The 26427-nt window shown below is 40.8% G+C and overlaps 1 protein-coding gene across 40 annotated transcripts in view; it reads left to right on the top strand.

Annotated features, from left to right (window-relative positions):
- Window positions 1-26427, top strand: part of PTPRD (protein tyrosine phosphatase receptor type D) — a 1925499-nt gene that overhangs the window by 1865347 nt on the left and 33725 nt on the right. For all 40 annotated transcript variants that reach the window (XM_075596164.1, XM_075596174.1, XM_075596156.1 and 37 more), the window contains 4 exons: window positions 7897-8182; window positions 8885-9063; window positions 16008-16134; window positions 22247-22372. In XM_075596164.1, the coding sequence (XP_075452279.1) occupies window positions 7897-8182; window positions 8885-9063; window positions 16008-16134; window positions 22247-22372 (718 nt within the window). The remainder of the gene's footprint in view (window positions 1-7896; window positions 8183-8884; window positions 9064-16007; window positions 16135-22246; window positions 22373-26427) is intronic.

The following is a 26427-nucleotide window of genomic DNA, read 5'->3' on the forward strand; positions in this document are numbered from 1 at the left end:
GTTTTGTATTGTTTTTCATGTAATGTTAGTCTTTGTTTTATGTCACTAGTCAGCATAAGCTTTATTCAGTTGTTGGCAATATTGCACTATATTTCTTTCTGTGTTTTCTCCACATATCATGGAACGCACGGTGGAAACTGCATCTGCCGATCTGATAGCCAAGGATCAGAAGGGTTTTTGCATTTGGACACTTTTCCACACATATTAGACTTCCAGAATTTCACTATTTGGAATTGTAAGGCGCCGGTTTCCTTTTTGTTTGTACCAGGGGATACTTGGCTACATAACAAAAGTGACAAACCGATCGGATTGTCAGTGCAAGAATGAATAGTACAGTTCCAAAGTATGGGGAAACCGTTTCAGATGAGGAGAATCCTGTTTGTGCAGCCAGCACAACATAGACAAACAAATTCCTCAAAATACAGGTCTCCTCTAGGACTGAGGTACTAAGTAGAGCTCTACTCACTAGTTCACGATGCAATTCTTCATTTATTGTAACAACCAAGAACAGAGGAGAAACAACGCTTCAGGTCCCATATGGACTTTTCATCATGGACCTGATGAAAGGTCCATATGGGACCTGAAGCGTTTCTCATCTGTTCTTGGCTGTTACAATAAATGAAGAATTGCATTGTGAACTAGTGAGTAGAGCTCTACTTTGTACCTCTGTCCTAGAGGAGACCTGCATTTTTAATAATTTTAGTGCAATAGTGAAACCGCTGCATAAAAAACTGTTAAGACACGGTTTGGACGTGACATGATATAACAAAGCATGCCAATCCGCTTCTAAAGTGCACTTTAGAAGCAGTTTGTCACACATCGGAGCTACATGTATAGGCCCCAATGTTTCAATCTATTGTAGTTACATTATATATTATATTATTACAGATGCAGCAGAGGTTATTAGTCCAGTTAACACAAAATAACACCATAAATATCACATTAACACGTGTGTGATCTTCTTACCCATTGTTTTAAATAGCACTACTGTTAAAAACACACCAAGGTTAATGCAATGCGTCATGATAAAGGGTGCCATAAAGTCTGTTACATTTGTATGCAAATAATAGAGAAAGGCCGCTGTCACGGGAAACCAGGCAATTATACCTTTTATACCGGGATCATAACACTGAGCAAAACAAGTTGGTAAAATAAATTGTAATTTTTTCACTTAAAATAGGCTAAGCACAATGAAGCATAAAATACATGAGAAAACACACTTACTGGGGTCTGGGGCTGAAAACTAGACTTTCCTACTGTAGCTTAAATAGAATGTAAAACAAAGTCTTTGGTTGACCGGGACTTGTCCTGAAATGTCCTGGAACTCAAATCGAAATGAAATTCCTGACGCCACCGCTGGATCTGCTCTGGAGGACTTGAAATAACTTGACCGCGACTTAGCTCCAAACGTACTGGAACTATTTTCGGCTTGAAATCCCAGTCGTGACCGCTATGTTCAATTCTCAAAACTTGGCCGCAAAAAGTGGGACTTAGAAAATTTCTCGACCTGAAATTTCTGAAGCCGGCTCGCTGCTATTTCTCTTTTGGTACATTCAAATTTGCTGCTGCTTTTCTGGCACTTAAAATCTGATCTCCGGATTGGCTGAGGGTTTCTTATAGTATTTCAGTGTTCATTCATGAAATACTACAGTCAGTCCGAGCGTGGGAATATTCCTCCCAGCAAATCAGAGTGCTGCCAGTCTACTGAAGCCGGGGAAGCGTGGGTTCACAATCTGTCAAGGGCATGCACAAACTTGGCACCTCTGCCACTTGTCATGCAGAAGCCACCCGCTGAGTTAGACTCCTAAAAGTCTGGGTTGGGGCAAATGGTGGTCCGATGACTTCCATTCACTCCAGGATGTGAGTAATTGAAGCTAACTCCGGTACCCAAATTTCTTTCACACTTGGCAACCTCTGAGGCTTTCATGTCCAGGACCTGAGCAGCCTTGATGGCACCAAGCTTGGTAGCCACGAGGTCTCTCGGAACCCTGGACCTGGAAGCCCCAGCTCATATTTTGGTGCACAAGCATATACACACTTTAAACATACTGTTAAATAAAATATATACTTTATACCTTTCTAAGTCATATGGTTATGGGGAATAGAATAACAATCTGCACTTTTATTCCTACTAGCCATATTCCCCACACACTATACCGGACATAGACTTTTAAAACTCCTTGCAAACTTATGTATGGTTGGAGTACCCCCAGAACCCCTATAGCGGATTCTGGGTGACCTGGGCATTAACTCGGCATCCCCTTTTGTACTAGGGACCCCTTTACCATTCTAGGGATACCACACATCCCTATGCCCAATATATCTTTCTGGTCGGTGCTGAAGCAGGGAATCCTAGCGGTGAGTCGCGCAAGCATTTTCAAGGGGAGATTTTGGCGGAGCAATGTGTCTCAATGTATCCGATAATCCGTCCTGATTCCCGGGTACATTTTTGGGGTATCCAGCAACTCTGGGACCCAGCTAGCTAGACACATTCTGACAAGACTTTCTCTGTGAAACCCCCCTAGAATCTCTGCTTTCTGGCACTCCTGGAAATGTAAAAACACAAACATTCTTTATTGTCGCACATTTCTACAGAATGAATTAACAATCACTGGGCTGAAGAGCTGACACTCCTGAACCCCAATTCATGGATCAGAGGTAACCAAACAGGCTTAACCTTTATTGTTCAGCCTGGTTACCCCCTCACGGTCACTGCTGCACTCTACCATAAAGTAGAAAAATACAAAAACTTACATAAACAGGACAGTTATACTCCAACACATTTTACACCACAGAAAAATAAATAAACAAATGAACAAATTCGGTTTCTATAATTTTATCAAACTTCAAGATGCTGACACCCATTAAAATGTCATCACAATGTAACCCTTCATTCTCCAAACTATAGTTGTTTCATATAAATCAATGCGGTTCTACTCCGGAGACCCCCTGCTCATCTACACTAGTCTAAAAAAATATATTAAAATATGTAGTTAACACCAATACACAGCCCACGCTCTGGGCCGCCACATAAAAACATTATTTATTTATTTTAACACATGATTGATAACATAGGGTGGCGGGTGTCCCCTGGTGGTAGCCACAGGTGTCTGTGGGCCCTCAAGTGATCCTCGTGGGTTCCGGTGGCCCCACAGGGGTCCTCTGGTGCTCCCCGTGGGCGTCCGGGGATCCTCAGGTGGTCCCCGTGGGTCCCCGTTTGCCTGCGGTACCAGGATTAATACCACAGGCAAGCGGGGGTCCCCGGGTGGTCCCCACAGATGTCTGGGGGCCCTCGAGTGGTCCCCGCTGGCCTGCTGTACTATTCATGTTGTAAAAAAAAATAGATGACCTACATTTCAATAAATACACTCCCCCCCCAAACACACACAGTACAGTAATGTGCAAACAATTATCCAGATATAGATAATATATCATTTGCCCATTATAAAACAAAACATTTACCACGGATCCACGGACGCCCACAGTGACCACCTGAGGACCCCTGGACATTGCGGGACCACCTGGGGGACCCCTGTGGGGCCCCTGGACACTCGTGGGAACCACCCGGCAGCCCCCAGACACCGTGGGGATCCCCCAGACACCCCGCCTGCCTCTGGTATTAATCTTGTGTATAAAAAAATTAATTATGGTTTTATGTGGGGCCACAGGGGGTGGGTTGTGCTAAGGTAATGAAGGGGTTAAGTCCAACCGCAACCCCCCTGCAAGGCCAAAACACATACCAAGGGCCAAATACCACCTTCACCCACCCCCACTACCCACAATAAGCAGGGCACTGGTGGTTAACCCCCTCATTGCCTTAACGGTTAGTTGCTAGGGTAATGAAGTTGCGTGTAAATGCATTTTTCGTGCATCTGATTAATGCCGGGGGTCTCCAGTGGTGATATTAATGGGTATAAGCTCCGGAGTCTCCCGGCATGAATCCGATGCAGTAAACATGCATTTTTTTTTCTTAGTGCCGTCTCGCTGCTTATTGGTAGCTTCTCACCACCTTCTTGCCAACTTTTCCTGGCGAGACGATTTGAAGAGGAAATCTCCATTCTAGAGCGGCTATTAGCCTCGATAAGCTAATCGGGGCTACTAGAATAGTGCGAGTTTGACAAGCTGGCGATAAGCAGCTTCTCGCTGTGCATTTGGCGATATTTTTCTGTCTGCAAATTTTCTTATGAAAAGCTCTCTTATCGTCTACTTATCAGGGCTTACTGAATAGCAGTAGGTTTTTTTGGCGATAAGTGGCTTATCGCTGCTTACTGCATGAGGCCCTAAGTATTTCAGTCTATTGGTATTTGTGTTCACAAAGTATGAATCCAGTAATTAGGGTATTAGCCCTTTAGCCACCATGAATATGGAGATAGCCATAAAAACTAGTAATGAGCCGTACCTAGTGGGCAATTATTGAAATTCCTCAGATGATTTATATCTTGTTATGTAATTAATTTAAGATGTTCCATAATGCATTATTTTTCATACTATTTTAATATATTCTATAATTGTTTGTCCAACATTGTTTATTAAATTAATAACATCAAGTATTGCAATTCATACTGTAAATGAGTTGATCTTATAATTCAGTGAAGTGACTGAACTATACATACATTTATCCTGCTGTATGAACATGCATACTGTACAGTGTCCACATTTCAAAGAACTTATCATTGCAGTGAACATCTTTGCTCAAGTTACAAACAGTGAACATCTTAGTTTACCTTTTACTCGAAAAATAACTAGGAGAGATGCAATTAGCTAAAGCCTTCGCTGTTCTACAAAATATACGAATCTGGGACCACCCCAAAGATAGAATACGCCAATGTTTCGGTTTAAAAAAAATTAATAATAATATTGTTACAAGTACAGGCGAATCCACAAAATAAAGATTTATTGTTTTGATTCCGATTCTTTTGATTTATAGATAAGTTAGCTCAAATGAAAACACTTTTTTTTGAGAATGCATAATTAATACATTAATTAAATCCATACTTTCAGTATGTACACCTTTTGTAGAAACCTCTGAAAAAAGTATTGTGACTGAATAAGAATCAGAACTATTAAAATAGATCCAATAAAGTTGTAAAAATATTTTGGAAATCTCTGTAAACAAATTTGTCTGGATGGCAGTGATCAGCTCTTCAAAGTGAATTAAGCTTACAAAAGATTTCAGTGGAAACAGGAACATTTAGATCAAAAATATAAATAGAGATCTAACAATTGTTTATGGTTAAATTTAAGAAAATATTGAATTCAGTCAATTAGTGTTAAAGGTGTCAATAGTGCCATTCGAAATAAAGATCAAATTATCAATATATCATTTGTAGAAAATTATGTGTGGAGGACATATATTTCGATCTCCAAACGCATGGGACACCTCCCACCAACCCATGAAGAGGTTGGCATTAGAGGGTACAAAGTAAGTACCCATTATGGTTCCAAGTGTTTGGAGGTAGAAAGTCCTATCGAAAATAAAATAATTGTCAGTCAGCAATAAATAGAATCAAGAAGAAATGTGTTTTGTGCTGCTGATAAATCCGGTCCTGAATTGCTTCTTGTAAACCATTGTTAATATATTTTGCTTTCTGTAGAAAAATACAGGTCAGGAACTAATGTAAAGAGTAAAAGCATCAACACATTGTTTTCTTTTTTTTATTTGGGAGATGAATAAAGAGAGGGGAAATGGGTAATAAAATTGTACATAGCAGTCAAAACAGAAGTACATTATGGGTTCTTAAAAGAAATTATTACAATTTTAGAGTAACCTTCTTGCTGTCTGTAATATATTGGCTCTTGTACACTTGCCCGATCTGTTTTAAGAAAATAAGCTTTTTTTTTATGCTTTCTTTGGTTATTTCAGTAGCAAATAAACCACAGATAAAATATGAAGTTGATAAGTTTTATGAGGGAAATAATAGAGATGTGCAAATCTGACAAATGCATTTGCAAACTTTTACATGTGTGATTTTTTAACAAATGTAATGCCTTGCAGATCTTTCCACCAAGCCCCAAAGGGCTAATAAATTCACAATTTCGGAAATTTTCATAAAAATATTGCTAGACAGTGAGCAAATTATGGCGTATGCCTTCCAACGTGAATTTACCATCTCATTAAACAAATCTAGTGATTTTAGAGAATGTTGCAATTTAGCATATTAAAAGAAATTGCAATGCACATTCACTTAATGCTTCGCAAACCGCTTATCAACTCTGACACAGCCGCATTCTTTTCCCCCCACGAATCAAAATGGGCAAATTCCGCCTGGTTCATGACTCATACAAACATTGTGTACATCTCTAGTAAACAAATGCGTAACAGCACAGTAAGGGAGGGCATTTGGTAGGTTAGGCAGCTTTAAAGGTACATTCCAATTCTATTACGGGTATTATTTATTTCACTGTCAATTCAACATATTACACATGACAAGGCTGTGTTATAAACCCACTTTGCAGAAAGGGTGTCTGTTACATTTTTTTCAGCTAAGGCATTTCAATCCTTACTATGAATACCAGGTAAGATAACCATGTAAACCCAATGTTATGAAGCAACTGCAAATTGAAACCACAATCCCTATGGTTTTATCTTTTAATGATCAGATAACTGTGCTTAATGCAAGGTTTGGGTAACTGCAGCAAATGCATAAATGTCATCCTGGTATGTCACATCTTATTATGTGAAGTTTTTTTGAGGCCATTAGCAAAGGTACATGTTAGCATTTCCATGGTTGTAACAAGCAGTCTTAATTATGACATTGACTTACGTGAATTTATATTGAAGCACACTAAGGATCTGCTCTTAATTAAAATGCCATTCTCTTCTGCTTCTGTTATAGTGTAAATAGTCTCTTTAGTGAGCGCAAAGCAGTGATTTTCTTTGAAACTTCAGGTTCAGGAAAAAAAAAACATTTGTAGATGTAGTTCTTTCTGATTAGCAAATTCTTCACCATGTGTTTTATGACATAACAGATTTAAAATTGATAATTCTATAACTAATGCCAAAGAAAAGCTGTGATTATGGTAATAGCCTATTACCTACATAGTTCTGTTCATGTTACTATTGAAGGGTCTCTCAAGTAAGTATTTCCAAGGTTAAGAAGTTACTTGAGAGTGATAGTTATATATAATATACTGTAGTTCGTGTATCTTCTGTAGAAAGCGTTTGAAAACATGTCTATGGATCTGATTCATTATATTGTGAAGCTGCTTCCCAGTTCTGAAGAATCTTAGCGTCTTTTATGTCATTTGGACTAAAATCTTCTCCAGGGCAGACAGACGGCTTCATAGCATACGCAATGTATGCAGTGCAAATAGTGCTATAACTGCTAGTTTAGAATAACAGAAAATAAACTGCATTCGTTATTTTCAATGCCTGATGTCCAGATGTAACGTGGTCTTAGTCAACACATTGTTATCATTTTTTTTTACTTTGTCACTTTTAATTTGATCAATTCTCCATTATTTCACAATCCGAAAGGAATCCAGGTAGTACACACTGTACATGCCACGTAGATATGTGTGACATATTTACTAAGCAGGCTTCCACTATAAGACACATCCCATGGCTGAAAGACACCTTACAGCCTTGAAATATATAAATTCATTATTAGGCCATGTGTTATCAAAAAGAAAGCTGAACATTTGAGTTACTGTAGTTATACTGTATGTAGGGAACGTACACACTATTGTATTACTGACATTGATTCTTTATATGATGTATGTAATTCTGCCACAACGTGCCTTTTTAAAATGCATTGGGGAAGATCATTCTTTTGAAATGTACCTTATATAGTTGTGCTTTTTTTCCCCCCTGTTCAGATAATAAGTAAGAAGTTAAAGCAAAAGTTGGGAGAACAAAAATGTTAACCTTTTTTTCATTGTTTTTTTCCTCCCCAGTGCTGGAGTTGGCAGGACTGGCTGCTTCATCGTAATAGATGCAATGCTTGAGAGAATAAAACATGAAAAAACTGTAGATATATATGGTCACGTAACTTTAATGAGAGCACAAAGGAATTACATGGTTCAAACGGAGGACCAATACATCTTTATCCATGATGCACTGCTGGAGGCAGTGACATGTGGAAATACCGAAGTGCCAGCTAGAAACCTGTATGCATATATTCAGAAGCTGACACAGATAGAGCCTGGAGAGAATGTCACAGGAATGGAGTTAGAATTTAAGGTAAGGTAAATAGTGAAATACAACAACTTATTGGGAAATGTCCTTTTATTTAAAAGGCATTCTAGATTATATATACTCTTCAAAAGAACTACTGGTACTCTTAATTAAACATTTTGATAATGGTTTCTACAATGTTTAATAGTGATGGGGTCAGCAGCATTCTCTCCCCACCCTTGCCTAGAATGAAATAAAATTCCTTGTGCCCCCCTCACATAAATACAAAAATAATACGTAAATGACACTCTTCCACACAGGCACACAGGCTGGCAGCAGCTGGCCATGTCTGACTGGGGCATAAAGCACAGAGGAAAACCAATTGTAGGGGCCAACTAGAGGACAGGAAGGGAATGTCAGGAGAGGAGTGGGAGATGCGAGGTGAAGAGAATGGGTGGCATGAGGAGGGAGGTAGATGTAGCAGGGAGAAGCTCCTATGCATGACATCAATGTCCCCACTCCCTCTGCACCCGATGCAGGAGGCTACCAATGATTTACTCCAGGTCAACAGTGGGCCCATGATTAAAGTGTTGCCCCCCCCCCCTTGCAAAGATGGGGAGTCTGTGTTAGCATTCCGGTTGAACGAGTTTGGATTAGGGTTTCTGCAATTGAGGAGATGCTCATATGAATATATGTAAAACCATTAATTTCTATTAATACTGTATATAATTCTAGTGTCTTACTTACTTTAAGTTTTGTTTGTTACAGCGTCTCGCTAGTTCTAAAGCTCACACTTCAAGATTCATCAGTGCCAATCTTCCGTGTAATAAATTCAAAAACCGCCTTGTTAATATTATGCCATATGAATCTACAAGAGTATCCTTACAGCCAATCCGTGGTGTGGAAGGCTCTGACTATATCAACGCAAGTTTTATTGATGGCTACAGGTAAAAAAAAAATTGAACCTTACAACTTTGGGTAATAACAGACATGACCCCTATCATTGGATGCAATAATACACTATTTTAGTATTATTAAAATGAATACAAAAACTGAGAAATGATTTAACTGACTATTAGCTGCCAAAAGTGTAAAAAATGTACCTTTGCCATCAAACACATGAACAAAGGACTTGCTACTGTACATCATTGAAACCTTTTTGCCAGAACATTTTTTTCTCTATATACTTTTTGGGAAGAAGCCTGCCTTTAATATCTAAAAAAAAAAAACTGTGTACTGTTTTTGTTCTGTATGTTCATTATTTATTTTTTTTACAGTATTTTTACCTTTTATTAAAAGCATATTAGTTAAAGACATTTAGAAAAAGTAGAACAAGATGCTGCCATGTTGCCACTTTGGTGATGTCAAAACTGCTGATCCGGCAGTATCTCATGGCTATTCCCATTGAAGTTACATACAGTACATGGCACCAAACAAAAAATGTGAAGGGCACTCCCAAGAACCAGTGCAATAATCAAATATTGATTTAATGGGATACTCAATAAAAAATATATATCATAAATGTGAACATATCAAAATACAGTATATATAGAGTGAATCTATCTGGGGTAGATATACTACCACAGGCCTGCACAACTCTAGTCCTCGAGGGCCGCAAACAGGCCAGGTTTTCAGGATATCCCTACTTCATATACAGATATGATTCATTGCCCTAATGCAGCGGTGCGCAAACTGGGGGACGCGCCCCCTTATGGGGGCGCAAGATTATGAAGGGGGGGCGCGGGCTGCGTGCGGGGAAACCTGGAGGCAGGCAGAGCTGTGCACGTGCGACCAGAAGCTCCGTGCTGATACTGCTTCCCTGCTCGGTCTGTGTCAGAGGGGGCGGGGCCAGAAGCTCCGTGCTGAGACTGCTTCCCTGCTCTGTCTGTGTCAGAGGAGGCGGGGCCAGAAGCTCCGTGCTGATACTGCTTCCCTGCTCGGTCTGTGTCAGAGGGGGCGGGGCCAGAAGCTCCGTGCTGATACTGCTTCCCTGCTCGGTCTGTGTCAGAGGGGGCGGGGCCAGAAGCTCCGTGCTGATACTGCTTCCCTGCTCTGTCTGTGTCAGAGGGGGCGGGGCCTGAAGCTCCGTGCTGATACTGCTTCCCTGCTCTGTCTGTGTCAGAGGGGGCGGGGCCAGAAGCTCCGTGCTGAGACTGCTTCCCTGCTCTGTCTGTGTCAGAGGGGGCGGGGCCAGAAGCCCCGTGCTGATACTGCTTCCCTGCTCTGTCTGTGTCAGAGGGGGCGGGGCCAGAAGCTCCGTGCTGATACTGCTTCCCTGCTCTGTCTGTGTCAGAGGGGGCGGGGCCAGAAGCTCCGTGCTGATACTGCTTCCCTGCTCTGTCTGTGTCAGAGGGGGCGGGGCCAGAAGCCCCGTGCTGATACTGCTTCCCTGCTCTGTCTGTGTCAGAGGGGGCGGGGCCAGAAGCTCCGTGCTGATACTGCTTCCCTGCTCGGTCTGTGTCAGAGGAGGCGGGGCCAGAAGCTCCGTGCTGATACTGCTTCCCTGCTCTGTCTGTGTCAGAGGGGGCGGGGCCAGAAGCTCCGTGCTGATACTGCTTCCCTGCTCTGTCTGTGTCAGAGGGGGCGGGGCCAGAAGCTCCGTGCTGAGACTGCTTCCCTGCTCGGTCTGTGTCAGAGGGGGCGGGGCCAGAAGCTCCGTGCTGATACTGCTTCCCTGCTCTGTCTGTGTCAGAGGGGGCGGGGCCAGAAGCTCCGTGCTGATACTGTTTCCCTGCTCTGTCTGTGTCAGAGGGGGCGGGGCCAGAAGCTCCGTGCTGATACTGCTTCCCTGCTCTGTCTGTGTCAGAGGAGGCGGGGCCAGAAGCTCCGTGCTGATACTGCTTCCCTGCTCTGTCTGTGTCAGAGGGGGCGGGGCCAGAAGCTCCGTGCTGATACTGTTTCCCTGCTCGGTCTGTGTCAGAGGGGGCGGGGCCAGAAGCTCCGTGCTGATACTGCTTCCCTGCTCGGTCTGTGTCAGAGGGGGCGGGGCCAGAAGCTCCGTGCTGATACTGTTTCCCTGCTCGGTCTGTGTCAGAGGGGGCGGGGCCAGAAGCTCCGTGCTGATACTGTTTCCCTGCTCTGTCTGTGTCAGAGGGGGCGGGGCCAGAAGCTCCGTGCTGAGGCTGCTTCCCTGCTCTATCTGTGTCAGAGGGGGAGGGCTCCTGCACACAGACATCCCCTCCTCCTCCTGTCTGTTCCCCGCCCGTTTTCAGCAGCACATGGGGGGACCTGAGCAGGCTTAGTTACTCCCTCCCCCCACCCACCAGGGGTGTGTGTGTGTGTGTGTATGTGTGTGTGGTTGAGTGTGTGTGTGTGTGGTTGAGTGTGTGGTTGTGTGTGTGTGTGTGTGTGGTTGTGTGTGTGTGGGGGGGTTGAGTGTGTGTGTGTGTGTGTGTGTGTGTGTGTGTGTGTGTGTGTGTGTGTGTGTGTGTGTGTGTGTGTGTGTGTGTAGTGTGTGTGTGGGGTTGAGTGTGTGTGGGGTTGAGTGTGTGTTTGTGGGGTTAGTGTGTTTGTGATTGATTGTGTGTGTGTGTGTGTGTGTGTGGTTGAGTGTGTGTATGTGGTTGAGTGTGTGTGTTTGGTTGTGTGTGTGTGTGAAGTTGAGTGTGTGTGTGTGGGGGTTGTTTGAGTGTGTTGTCTGTGATTGTGTGGGTGTTGTGATTGAATGCAGCGGTGCACAAACGGGGGGCGCAATATTTAGGCGGGGCGCATGCAGCAAAACCTGGCTGCGCAGACGAAAAAGATGTGTGCGGGCGGCCAAGAAGATGTGCACGGGCGGGCAGCCGAAGATGTGCGCGGGCGGCCGAACCGTATAGTGCAGGTGGCGGCCACGTGATTCGGAGGTACGGGGGAGGAGCACGCCCCAGCGCTGTGATGTCAAACGCCCCTCCTTCCGGTGTCTGCCCTGCAATAGCGCTGTGTTCCTGCTCTCCTCCGCTGGCAACCTGCTTCACTGCGATCCTCTGCAAGTTAAGGGTAGACTGCCACTATATCAATCACACTATGAATGTACAGAAATAACGGGGGGGAAAAAGTGAAAACACTTCCCCACTCGTGCTTGCAAAATTATGCACGACACCCTGCGCTCGTGCTTGGAGAGTTGGTGATGTCACCGCTTTCAGCGGCAGCGTGGACGCTGTCTAATTTTGCAAGAGCGAGCTGTTGAAGTATGTAAGTATTTAGGCTGCGCTTATAGTGCCGGCAACGCGACGTCGCCCGAAAACAAATGCATTGTTGCCGCAGTGTGCTCTTATAGTAAGCGTGACGCGATTTTTTGAAGCGAGCAATATTTGATTTTTCAGGGGCTGTCACCTCGTGACATCCCCTGAACCAATCAATGGCCTGGTCGCCGGTGCCGCCACAAAGCGAAATACAACTTTCGCTAGCAGCGACGGGTGACGTGACGCGTCTCGGTCGCGGGCACTATACGCGCGGCTTTAGACGTATTTGTATTTACATTGTATACCATTTAATAAAGGTTTTTTTTCCATGTGATTTTGATTACATCAGGCAGGGAGGGCCCGAGAAATTTCATGGTTAAAAACGGGGGCTCAGCTTAAAAAGTTTGCTCAACCCTGCCCTAGTGCACCTGTCTGGATCTTTGACCTGTCATACTCGGTAGAGCGGGTTCCACCCCCCCCCCCCTTTCTTGTTATCCCTACTTCATCCCAGCTGGCTCAATTAGTGGCTCAGTATTACTGAGCCACTAATTGAGCCAGCTGTGCTGAAGTAGGGATATCCTGAAAATCTGGCCTGTTTGCGGCCCTCGAGGACTGGAGTTGTGCAGGCCTGTACTACCAACCATATGTGAACACTCGTGAAATGTGAACAAAGAGAGAAAATACAGCTCTGAAACCCTATAAAGAACTGTTCAGGATGTTCTTCCAAGTGACCTTTTCTTCAAAGCATTGGGAGCACAGAATCCACAACCGGAAAAAGATTAAAATGCGGAATATAATGTAATGCGTTCGTATTTTAATCTTTTTTTTTTTTCTTCGTTACTTAATTTTTTATTAATCCTTTTTTCAGAATTTAGGGTAAAAAAAAGAAGTTGGGGTACATTGATATAAATATACTGGTAGAATCACAATTGGGGGGAATTAGGGGAGAAGTGAAGAATACAGCATTTGTACATATACAATATAATGAACATTAGTTTTGATACAACATAGATCACAACATTCAGAATATTTAAATTTAAATATACAGATATACCAACATATCGGAAACAAGGGGCCCAAGTCACTGAGAATTGTGAGGTAGAGCCATTTAGATAGGCAGAGAGTTTTTCCATAAATACTATGTGCCAAATGTTATTGTTGATTTGGTGTGTAGATGGAGGGGCAGATTGTTTCCAATTCTTGGCGATAGTGTACCTACTGGCATTTAACATTTGGGAAATAATTGTGAGTTCCTTTTTATTTTTATTGTCCATTGGTTTCCCCAGCAATATATATAATGGACCATTGATCCTAAGATTCTATGTATTAAGGCAAACACTGCCCTCCATAGTGGTTGAATTTTAGGGCATGACCAGAATATATCCAGTATACTCCCCATATCACCACTTTGTGTTTCAGCAGAAATGGAAAACACCACTCCATGCACCTATTTCCCATTTGTGATATGTGACGGCACAGGACTTTAACTTTTTTCAAATATTTATTAAATTAGGAATGCATTACACTATATTCTGCATTTTTATCTTTTCCGGTTGTGGATTCTGTGCTCTCCATGCTTTAAAGTAAAAGACAACAGAAGTTTTACAACTGAGATGCAGAACTCTGAACGTGGCAGCAGACATAGGAAAACCATGAAGCTCTTTAGTTGACATAATTGACCTTGATTATTTTTTATAGATTTTGGCTTTTATTGATATATTACACACACATAGGCAAAGTGCTAGAATGGCGCTCTCCAACAAAGAGTGACAAGTGATAATAATTTGTTGTTCTATTTTTGTGAAAATCAAATTAAAACATCCCTGTCCAGTTCCATTAGGTATGGAAACTGTGCACACAAAGGGCAGTGAACTCAACGTGAATGGTGAGAAATTGTGAACATCAATAGTTCTAGTGCTGTGAGATCTACAAAATGTAAATGAAGAATCACAAAAATAAGTGAAATGGAGTCCTCCACTCAACCTTCAACAGAAAAACGGCTTCCCAGTTTCTTCAGATACGGTGGTTCCAGAGAGATGAGGGAGCGGGGGACGTCCAATGCGTTATGTAAAAGAGTGTGAAAAAAATCCCAAAGGGTAATGCAAGTACTGATGTTAGGAAATTGATATAACTCCAATGGTTATACTCACATTTTGTGAGAAAAATCAGGCAATTCACATCTGTAAAATGGAAAATGGTGGAAGTTCGGCGCAACTGCGCATGTCTGAAAGAAGGCTCCCGGATGTCTCTTCAAAAAACTTTATTGTACACACACCAGGGCTACACCAGCGTCTCCCCCTCAACGCGTTTCACCCTTACACAGAGGGCTTCGTCTCGGAGTGGGGAGAAGTCTGTAATGTAAATGAGAAAAGACGAAAGGAGTCCCGCTCTCCTTGCATGACCAGAGGTCATCTAGGGAGTCCGGACGGGGCAAAGAGACACCGAACGGAAGAAGTCCCTTTGTTTCTATGTTTTGTGTTGCCTATTTTTTCAATACATAAAATAAACATTTTTTAAAACGATTTGTCATGTTTGCAAGTACATGTATTTTTTAATGCAGACAATATAATAGTAATAATAATAATAATAATAACATGTAATACAATAAAGGGATATCTGCAAAAAAATGCACTGTAGGGTAATCATCTTATTTTATTGTAGAACTGTGAATGTATTTTTTTTCCCAGTGTTAGACCTGACAAAGCAAAATTAAGTGATAATGTTATTTTGTTTCCTTTTCTTCTAAAAGTTATGTATTTCTTGAAGTTACTAAAGTAGTTGATTAGTTTTAGAATTTATACATATGATTGATGCTATGATAAACAATAGTCCATTGGAAGTGCTCAGTTAAGTGTTTTATAAGTGCATTCTGTCATACAGTATGTAAAATGAAATAAGAGAACCATTGTAACTCACAAAGAACAATGATAAATGTATAAATCATATTAGCAATTTCATAAAATTATAAAGTTGTAAAATACATGCTAAACTGGATTTAAAAAAGCATGCAATATTCTTGGGGGTAAAAGGCTTCCAGCCATTTTTTTTGTATACTGTATGTGCAGTATATATATTTATAAATATGTGCATTATTGGAGGAAATTTAGAGGAGCTCTACAAGCAACTCCATGTAGTAAAAATGTAATAATTAGAAATCCTGCTGAAATACTTACTGGTAGGGCAGTCATGCCTTTTTATTTTTTGTTCTCATTTTAAAGATGGATTATTTATTGTAAATTAAATATACATTGAAAATAACCCATAGTTTATAACATATATTACAATACAGATTCTGAATACAGTTATATACAGTGCACTAATAGCGTCAAGCTTAAAAGTATAGTATGTGTTATGGAAAGGAATCCCTGCTCCAAATACGGTAATTTAAAGAGAAAGGGGTAAGTGTAAGTGTGGCTTTGGAGCTGGAGAGACTGAGTAGTCATGTTACTGTATACTGTTTTATTATTTTTTATTATTATTATTATTCTATAAGTGCATACAACTAACATTCCATTGTCTTTGAGCAGTAATGGTTTGGACTTACACCGAACTGTACTTAACTTCCAGTGGCCACTGCTGTAAGACAGTGTATTATGTATAATATAAAAAAGACCTCCATTATTTAAAAATGTAGTTTTAGATAAAATAAGACATTTAGTAAGAGCAGAGTTGCTAAGCTGCTGTTCGACAAACACGTCTCAATCACACTGTATTTCTTGCTTTCAAAACAGACAACAAAAAGCCTACATAGCTACGCAAGGGCCACTGGCAGAGACAACAGAAGACTTCTGGAGAATGTTATGGGAGCACAACTCCACAATAGTTGTCATGCTGACTAAACTTCGAGAAATGGGCAGAGTAAGTGTCTAGTTTTCAGTTTTTATGGTCATATTAGGCTAGTGCATGTGATAAAACACAACAAATAATAATTCTTGCGATACATAGTGTGATTTTACCATATTGTATTGTATGTTAACCATTTCTTCCTAAAAAAAAAAATGCTATTTAGGCACTAGCAGTGTTTTACTGGGATAACTTTCTTTGTTCAAAATAGCATGATGAATAGTTAACAAGGTATAATGCGTGAGCTTGGGAAATAAGAATGAGATGGTCAGCCACAGTTTATTTGGGCATATCCGGTGTCATACAATGGGGATATTTATCATAACACCATGCACATAAAATAGCCATATTTGTAAATGTTTCCATATTCTTAATTTCATTTGAATATAGAAAATTGCGTGCAACATTTTTCTTGCACAGCTAGCTCCTGCCTGAAAGTATATGCCTATGCAAACTTATGTCTTAAGTTTGTAAATTGCACTATTATATTCATCTTCTTATAACTGGTTAGATTAATCAAAGCATCCACTAACATAGTTTTATTAAACTGTGTACAGTATATAAAGACAACTGCACTGCCATATATTTGAAACAATTTACAGTGCACACAACTGCATGGGGAAAATAATGGGAATACAATTTTATAGGGAAACAAACTAATTTTATGACTTTTGCTAATGGAAGTTTTTTGTTGTTGCTATCTTTGTAACTAGTTCCCATAGATGTGGGAAAACAAATCTGATACAATTCTATATGTATGACCTGCATATTATTATAATTTATTTATACAGCACCTAAATAGTACACAGTGCGGTACAATGGGCATATAATACACATACAATAAACAGAATGACCTACAAAGTAAGAATAAAAGAACACAGGCCGATACAGTAGGTACTGTATGGCTCCCAACAGGTTACAAACTAGAGTAAATAAGGGGAGCAGGGGAAAGGAAAAGAAAAGTATTGAACATAGGATAGTGTTTGGAGGGTGTGGATGTTACTAGTGGGTCAGAAAGGCTTCCATAACCCCTGATATACAAAAGGGTGCTAAGATTTGGATGGGAGTAAAGATGTGCTAAAACGTAGCACACTTTTGTGGATCTGGGCTATAAAGAGGTAAGTTTTCAGGGAGCTTGTAAAATTCTGAAAGCTGGGGGAGGGAATTGTAGAAATATGGCGAAACACGCTAAAAAGTCATCATCCGTTGCGGCCTTCTACAGTATTATCCCGCGTAATGTGTAGGATGTAAAATTCGGGAAGCAACGCTTGTTTCTTTATGAGTAAGTATCTTGGGAACCTGGGTATTCCAGGAGCTGAAAATAATTATCTTCAGTTCCGGGGACCCACAAAATTGCTGCTTTAAATTTTGGTTGCGTCTTGAGTGAAAAAAGGGTGTGTCTTAGCAATATTTTGTAGGTGAAAGTGAGGGACTGAATTGTAAGGCATGAAGGAGAAGGTGGAGTCAAAGATGACCTCTGAGGCAGTGGACTTGTAGTGTTGACAATATTGAGGAGTTATTAACGGTGAGGGAAAATCTGGGTGTAGGGGTGATGGTGGAAGGGAACAGTAACATATAGTGTGTCAAGGATTGGACTTCGGCTGAAGTGGATCCCAGTGGCAGGAACAGCAGGGAGCGAAGTCAGGAAACAAGCAGGGGTCCGAGGCAGGCGGCAGGTAGCGAAGTCAGGAAACAAGCAGGGGTCCGAGGCAGGCGGCAGGTAGCGAAGTCAGGAAACAAGCAGAGGTCGGCAATGAGGAAACTAGAACAGGATGATAGCAATAGCTAGCACAGCAGTAAACACAGGAACCTTGCAGAAGCTAAGAACCAGTATAAACAGGCAAAGAGGAACAGGTAAGGGAGGTTTATATAGGCAGGCTGGGAGGTGGAGCACAGGTGCAGAGGTGTCAGGTATCAGAGTCTGGAATGTTCCTTAGTTTAGCAGCAGCACTCCCGGTGGGCAAGTATAGGTACTGCAGGCTAGAACCAGACATTGAGAGTGGCAGCAGTCCGGGTGGCCAAGCATGGGAACAGCAGGCTAGAGAATATGACATAGTGAATGACAATCATCCCCTAGAGAGTAGTAAAACTACTTACATCATCTTGATGAATACATTTTAGATGATTTATTACTAGTGTAATAGTGTAGCAGAAACAGACAATGTTTCAGGTCATAGGTGGACCTTTCATCAGGTGCAAATAATATACAAATACACATTTAAATAGGCAAATATTGTCACCAAAATCTAATTAACCAGAAGCTCATTAAAACCATCACAATCATAATTACATACAAAAAGCGCCATCATATATCAAAATTAAATACATACCTCAAATGTATAGATTTCACTGTGTTTTAAACCATATAAGTGATATGTAAGGGGAAATTAACAACGTGCACAGTAAGTGTATTTATTAAACCGCTAATGCTGTAAGAAAATTTGGCGTCAGTGAAACGCTAAGTGTAACACAAGCGTAGGCCAATCAGAGGATATCACATGTTGCAGAACAGAAAAACACCTCTGCATCAGTGGAATGCAATGGTATGTAGGTGTTATGCACCTGTCACTGCCATACAATGCCAGAGGGCAATTAGATCTACACCAGGAGACATCAGACATAGCCAAACACAAGCAAAACAAAACCAAACACAACCACATTGTGTGAAACAGATCACATTGTGATTAAAGTGCCAATGTGCAAACATTAAAAATAAAGATATACTGCTGTACAGTGACACTGTTTTACTATGATTTAGATGAGCCAAAGGATAGCGTGGTCTTTTAGGCCAAGAGGGCACAACCACAAACCGCTGGGGATCAGATAACACTCTTACTTACAATAACCTTAAAAGGAATATCTGAATATTACAGTCAGAGGTGGCGCTGATAGTTGTTCAGAGCAGGGAGTTAAAAGTGTTGAATAGACACTGAGGGTTAGATTTCCAAATAGATATGAGAGAAAAGAAGTAGGTTTGCTTAGCAAGAGAAAGGGCAACGTTTTCGATGGAAAGTATGACTTTGTAGTGTAGAAAATCAGCTTTAGAGCATTCAGTATTGCGGGGTCACTTTTGGACGTAGCTGGTTAAGTTAGAGTGTGGTGGTTGTGGCTTAAGTTGTCTAGGGAGATGTGTGTTGGTAAGAGATGCCTTTTCTAAGGCTGTTGTTCCAGTGTATAGTTGTAAAGAAAGGTTGCCAGGTCAGGACAGGATATAACTCCCTAAGAATGCACCGTTTGGTGTAAAACATGTGGGAGGATTTATTGTCTTTTTTGTTTTCTAATATGTCCTAAATAAATAATTTTTTATACTTTTTTCAATATATTGAGTTCCCATGACATTTGTTGCTAGCTGTAACTATGCACACACCTTTGTTTCTCACTATGACAGGAATGGATAGAGATGGAAGAGAGGGAAGATCTAATGATGTTGAAAATTAGATGGGGTTTAGAGTATATAAATATCTATATATGCGTGTGTAATTCAGTGTTGTGGAGAGTATAAAAGAGAGACTGAGGCTGTACAGTAGGTTAGTAGTGATCAGAAAGAGGGAATAGATAGTTTGAAACGTTATAGACGGAATAAAAGCAGTTAAACAAGGTCAAGGCAATGTCGATCTCGGTGAGTGGGAGAGGTAGTCAACTGAGAGAGATGAAAGGAGGAGGTAAAAGACAGAAGATAGGATGCAGCAGAGGGATTTGGGTTGGCAATAGAGATGTTAAACTCTCATAAGATGAGTGTGTGTCAGAAGAGAGGATGTGAGGACAGTTATCAAGAAATTGGTCCATGGGAGCGATAGATGATAGCAACACAGAGGTAGAGAGGAGAAGATAGACGGACAGCATGAACTTAAAAAGATGGGAGTTAGAGGGAGGAAAGTGTTGGGAAGTATCATTTAAAATGTGCAATGTAGAGAAAATAGGATACCTATTCCAATTCCATTTCTGAGTCCAGGTCTGGGGGTGTGCCTGAAGGAAAGGTCACCATAGTAGATTGAAGACAGGGAGGCAGTGTCTGAGAGAATGAGCCAGGTTTCAGAAATGGATATAAGATTGAGAGTTGCACATGTATAAATCATGGATTGGTGTAAATTCATTGCATACAGATTATAGTGTGTGCAATGTGGAGATAAAGGGATAGGTAACATCTGGATACAGTTGGAGGGTTTGGTAGGGACGTGTGGGATGTGAAAATAATGAATATAGCCAGTAAAAGAATAAGTAGGACCACACCCCCAGACCTCAGAGGTAATAAGTAGAAGAGCTGATCACTGCAAAATGAGGAAAATATCAGTAGAAAATTGGATATCAGGGAGTGGGAAGGTTAGGAGGATATAATAGATATAATAGATGAGTTAGGGATAGAGGCAAATTTGAGAGTGCAGAGGTTAAGAAGGGAGAGCAAGGCATTAGTAATTTAAAGCTGAGAGGGAGCTGAAGTAATTACATCACATGTGGTTGTTTTGATTTCAGTCCAGTATGTTGGCAGGTGCATTGCAGCAATGGCAATGAACAGCACCAAATGACTTGCACTGCTTGGCTGCCACCAGCGTGTATTAAGAGCAAGAATTCAACTCAAACACACATACAGTAAAGCAATAAACCTGCTGGCAAGAAGGCTGATGATTTCCAGCAGTTTGTGTCTTTGCTAAGCATTTAAGCCTTTGCACGCTGGTCAGTTGGTCCTGTGCAGAAGAGGCACATGTCTTTGGTAGCTTTTCTCTTAGGGCTGTCACTTTAGAGAGGTCCAGGGTGTCAAAGAGAGACTCTAGATGGAATGAGGTGCAGCTAAGCAAGAATTCATCTCAAATGCAGCAATACAACTGCTGGTTTGGGTGGTTCTTCTATCAGGGCTCATGTCCTACACTCCTACATCAGAGTATCATGAACAGATACTTGAGAGTGCTTTAATTAGCTTACATTGTCCATTAATATATGGTACTGTAGATGAAATTCAGAAAATAAAGCAAATTATGTATCCGGTCATAAAAAATACTTCTTCAGGTATGTGTGATATACATCAAACTATAAAACGGAATACCCTTCGTACGCATCCATCTGACTGTGATGTAATTGTACTCTGAACTCCCCACAAAATTAACCATGACAAATTGCCCAAAAACCATAGAAATGTTTTAATCCACAAGAACTTTGATCAAAAGATCTAAATTGGGAATACATCTTTAATTAAGCGGTTATTAAATGTTTTTGAAGTTTTTGTTCATGCATTTTTGTCAAGCTGTGCTGCCTACAGAAAATGAAACACTGTCATTGTTAATTAACATGGTTAGCAAACAATCTCATTAGTGATCTTGATCTACTGTATTGTATATTTCTTTGAAGTGGGTATCTTGTGTTTCTAGCAATTGGATACTTATTTGCCTAAACATGCCCAGTCATTTTTTTCATTGGAAATATTACTATAGGCATACTTTAGAAAAATACTGTAACAGCAAAGTAATTTAGAAATGTAGATTATCATATGAACATATTCTAAAATATAACTATTAGACAAGCACAAGTCAAGCAAAACACAGAAATTATATATCTCTGTAAGGAGATCTTAAGTCATAGCATCTGGCTTCTATACATATATTTTATTACAGATTCCACTTCTCAGAGGAATCGAGCTATTAGGTTACTTTTATGACTTATTTTTGTCAGAGAGACTTTCATTGTAGTTAGAATATTGGCAAAGTAGCATTATTGAAATTAAACCAAACTACAGCAGACAACTGAACCTTTCTTTGCAGATTCAGTTGCCTGTTATTGGACCAACGTAAACTAAATGTAAACAAAAGTTATCAGTCCTAAAGATTAATCATGCATGTTATGTTCATGTTGGTCCGGAAAAGGGTTTATAGAACCAATATGAACTACTATAAATCATCAATACTGGGGCTCAAAATATGTTTTATATTATTCTGTGTTTCTTTATAGTATGGTATGTAAGATCCTGTATGTAATACATTTGGGGCTATATTCACTAAGCAGTGCTACTCCATAAGACACCTTCCGACACTATGGTCTGAAGGGTGTATTGTGAAAGTGCACATTTTTTTAAATATTGGCCTTAATGTTGCATTTTTCTATCATATCATAACATATCAATCTTTGACTTTCTTTGCAGGAAAAATGCCATCAGTATTGGCCGGCGGAGCGTTCTGCCCGTTATCAGTACTTTGTAGTGGACCCAATGGCAGAGTATAATATGCCACAGTATATTCTTCGGGAATTCAAGGTCACAGATGCCAGGGTAAGATGAAAGCACTATATATCAAGAACATCTACTTATTCAGAAACAGAATATTCTTTTGTTTGTGATTGATATATATCAAAAAGATATTTCTTCATTACATTTGTTGTTTGGCTTATCCCATGCTGTGCTTAAAAGCTGTATGAAGCTTAAATGGGCTCCATGTGAATGGATATTCCAGGCAAAAGGTGACACATTGTGCGCTCATTTGTATGTCATTTCCCAGAATCCCTTGCTGCAGTGGGAGCACTGTATGCTAGGTGATAATGGTTGAAAGGCAGGGTTGCCGACCTGTCTAAGACATGTGAATGTGCTCACAAGTGATATATATATATATATATATATATATATATATATATATATATATATATATATATATATAAAAGAAGAATGAAGCAGCTGGCACTCAACTAGCGTTAGTATGGTAAGGTGCATGTTCTGTAGACATAAATACAAAATAGTTAACCCAAAGGTAAACAGAGAACAGCACTCAAAGTTAATGCATAGAAAAACCTGTAATTCACAAGATACACAAGCACATAAAATCCAACGTTTCGGTCCGTAATGGACCGAAACGTTGTATTTTATGTGCTTGTGTATCTTGTGAATACAGGTTTTTCTATGCATTAACTTTGAGTGCTGTTCTCTGTTTACCTTTGGGTTAACTATTTTGTGTATATATACAAAATATACACATATATATATATGATATAAAATGCAATTATTGGCTGGAATTCAATTTCCACATCTGTGCAATATAACTTTGGAATGTACAAATGTTAATGCTGGAACATTTTTGCTGATTGGATAACCGTTCTCATTCACTATTTTTTTTTTACTTATCCGTTCATAGATTTGTCATCACTTAAGGCTGTAAATATGTTTCTGTTATGCATGGTCTGTAGGTCGTGTGAGCTGGAAAGGTTAATATGGTGTGATTTAAAAACTGCAGAGCAGATAGCATTCCAAAGAAAAGTCTGACTAGCTTCACACATTATAATTGCAGTTCTGGCATTGCTAACTTCTTGGAGCAACCAGGTTTTTATTATTTTTTTGACACTTAAGAGCTGTGCACTGCTGACACCGTTGGCTGAGGCTCGCTGAGACCTTACATGCTGAGCCCAATGTTTTCTCATGATCCAGGAATGTCAGGTTTATCATATTTAATCGTTCCTTTGCAGAGTTTGTTTGCTGACAATTACTTTTCTCGCACAGCAACGGGATCAATCCCAAAGTCTATTATATCCACTAATGGAAGGCGTGAAACTTTAAAATTCAATGAACCAACATACTGTAAAAGTGAAAACATTAAAGTTTTTATTTAATTATATACCTGTTGAAAAAACATTGCAATTGTTATCCAGCATAGTTTGCATTACCTGAAGTATTTTTGTGTTTGCAGAAAAGATAATACTGTAATGTAGTGTGGGACTTTGTTCCCCAGATAACACAACATATCCAAGTACAATATATCAGAAAGTTTCAGTAGGACTCATGGCAGTGTTGGTGCAACAAACACTCACTACAAAACTGACCAGTCTGCACCCCTCCAATACCAAGATCATTTGACCCCTTAAACTTCCCTCGCCGTTGCCACAGCAGCTCAGCCTTCTCCAACCTATCCTGCAAACCCATATTGAAAATATCTAGAGTGATCTTTGAGGGATGAACTCCATCCTCCCGATACAAACTAACCTCCTCACCCTCAAATTCCTTATACCAATCTGCAATACCCCCCATTGACCTTACCACATCCGTCACCCCCCAGTTGAGCTTTGTCTTGCTCCTATCCACAGCCTTCCTATTCCAAGCACCCTTCCAGACCAGCCATGGGACAATTTCTGATCACACTAAAACAGGTAGCCGGAACAGCTACCGACATCTGCGCCATGCCAGATTCCATTAATCAGACCGGCCAACTGCATCTGGCCCAGATTTCTCCCAATATGCAGTACAACAATATCTGGTGCTGCCCTTCTTTATTTTTCCTGCAAAATCATTGGAAGTGCGTTCACCCAACATAAGCCTCACTGCCCCAACCAGGAGATCCTCCACCTATAGCCCTAAAAAAAAACAACAGCTTCTCATATGGCCTCCCCTCTTATCTGTCCAATAGACAAAAGAGTCACCACAAATCCATGCACACACCGAATGGCCCACTGAAACAACAAAGAAAATAACAAGAACCAGCAGCAATCCTTCATGCAACCAAACGTAATCAACCAAATGCATCCTAATATAACTCCTAAACTGACCGAAATCCCATCTCCCAATCTTCTTTATAATCTCCTGCGCCATCCCCAAACTGGTCGCCTCTGTTACTGCATAAATCCAACAAACTGGAATCCAACCCTGCAACTCTCACAAATAACTCTTGAAAACCCTGATGAACTGATATTTCATTAGCAGATCACCCCTATCATTGAAAAGCAATAGGGAACACACCGGTGGGCGAACTGCTAAATAGTCTGCCACCAGCGTTACTGGGCACATTATACGCCCTTCCACCCACCTCACTTCAACCCATAGCTCTTCCTCTCTGGTCAGTGTTGGACCTTCTAATAAAAAACATATTACACCCTCCCCAACCAAGACGTCCTCTGCTCTCAGACCCACTGGCCTGTTAGCTGTGCTAACCAGTTCCTCCTCAAACGTTGATACACAAACTTTCTTGGTCGCTTCCAACATAACACCAAGAACTCCTGTTTAAATTGGCCTCCTCAAATCAACCCTCCTGTTCTTTCTCTTCAATCCTCCTAACAGCTTCTTAACCAGCAAGTGCTTTATATGGTCCCTCCAGCCTAATAGACCCAGAAAAATGTTATCCCGGTCAGCTGTTCCTCCACCAAACTGGCTGACACATGTTCACTATATACTATAACTAAACCACACCATTGCCTTAAGCAATCTTCTTTGGAATTCACTCCCCCTGACTCATCCACAGAATCTGCACACCAGCCTGACCCTCATGTACAGCGCCCACATCGTATTCGCCAATGACTCCTTCACTATACCCACCAGCCCTCCAACCCCACTTGCCAAAGCGTGCATGGGCAATCCAATTTTATCTAAGCGGCTCCTGGAACCAGCTGCCAAAATAAAGAAAAAATCGGTCTTGACAAATCGTTCGCTTTTGTGGTCTGCACCGCTGGAACATGAATTGCCCTGAACAAAATATTATTTTCTAGACAGCTTAGCACCAGTGCCTCAACCATCTAACCACTGGTGGAGAATTGGCTGACAATCCATTCACAGCCTCCACCACCCCAAGTTATTCAATTGGAAAAGCACCTTCCTATCCCATACTGTAGCTCCTACCCACAAAGTTCACTGTCATCACCTCCAGAAGCGTCAGGTTCCTGGTTAACCTTTATTCTGCGGACTCCATTTGCCATTGCTCTGCATACCACATTCCCGCCCAAATTGCCCCAAATCCTACGGACCCTGCAGCATCTGTGAAGAGCACTAGGTCCTGGTTAAACATTTCATCTAACTGCCACAATGTCCTCACATTGCACTTATCCCAAAATTCTCCCTGAACTTGCAAGTCATCCTTCTTGTCCTTTGACACTCTCCTGAAATGGTGTGGGCTCTTCAGCCCCACCATTGCTCCTACTGGACGTCAGCAAAATGCTCACCCAATCTTCATTACCCAGTTGGCAAATACCAAGGCCCCAACAACGACTAAAGCTGCCTGAGCATTAGCCTCACCTACTTTCTTCTTGAGCTCCCCCAGCTTCCCTTTTGGCAGCTAGAAAATCATCTTAACAGAATCAATCTCAATACCCCAAAAGACTGTATCTGAAACCCCCAATGTATTCTGCATAGAAGCACAATGATTTTTTATTGTATCTTTCAAAGTCATTGTACTTCTATATATTGCAGAATATATTGGTTTCTTATGAAAAAAAATAAAAATATATTGCTACTTTAATAAATATATTTACAAAATTAAAAAAAAATTCACATAAAAATGTGGTTTCATGCATATAATTTTAAATAACCTATTGTGGAAAATGTCAACTAACAACACACTGAGGTACTGTACTACTATA

This window comes from Ascaphus truei, chromosome 1, assembly GCF_040206685.1.
Source record: "Ascaphus truei isolate aAscTru1 chromosome 1, aAscTru1.hap1, whole genome shotgun sequence".
NCBI lineage: Eukaryota > Metazoa > Chordata > Amphibia > Anura > Ascaphidae > Ascaphus > Ascaphus truei.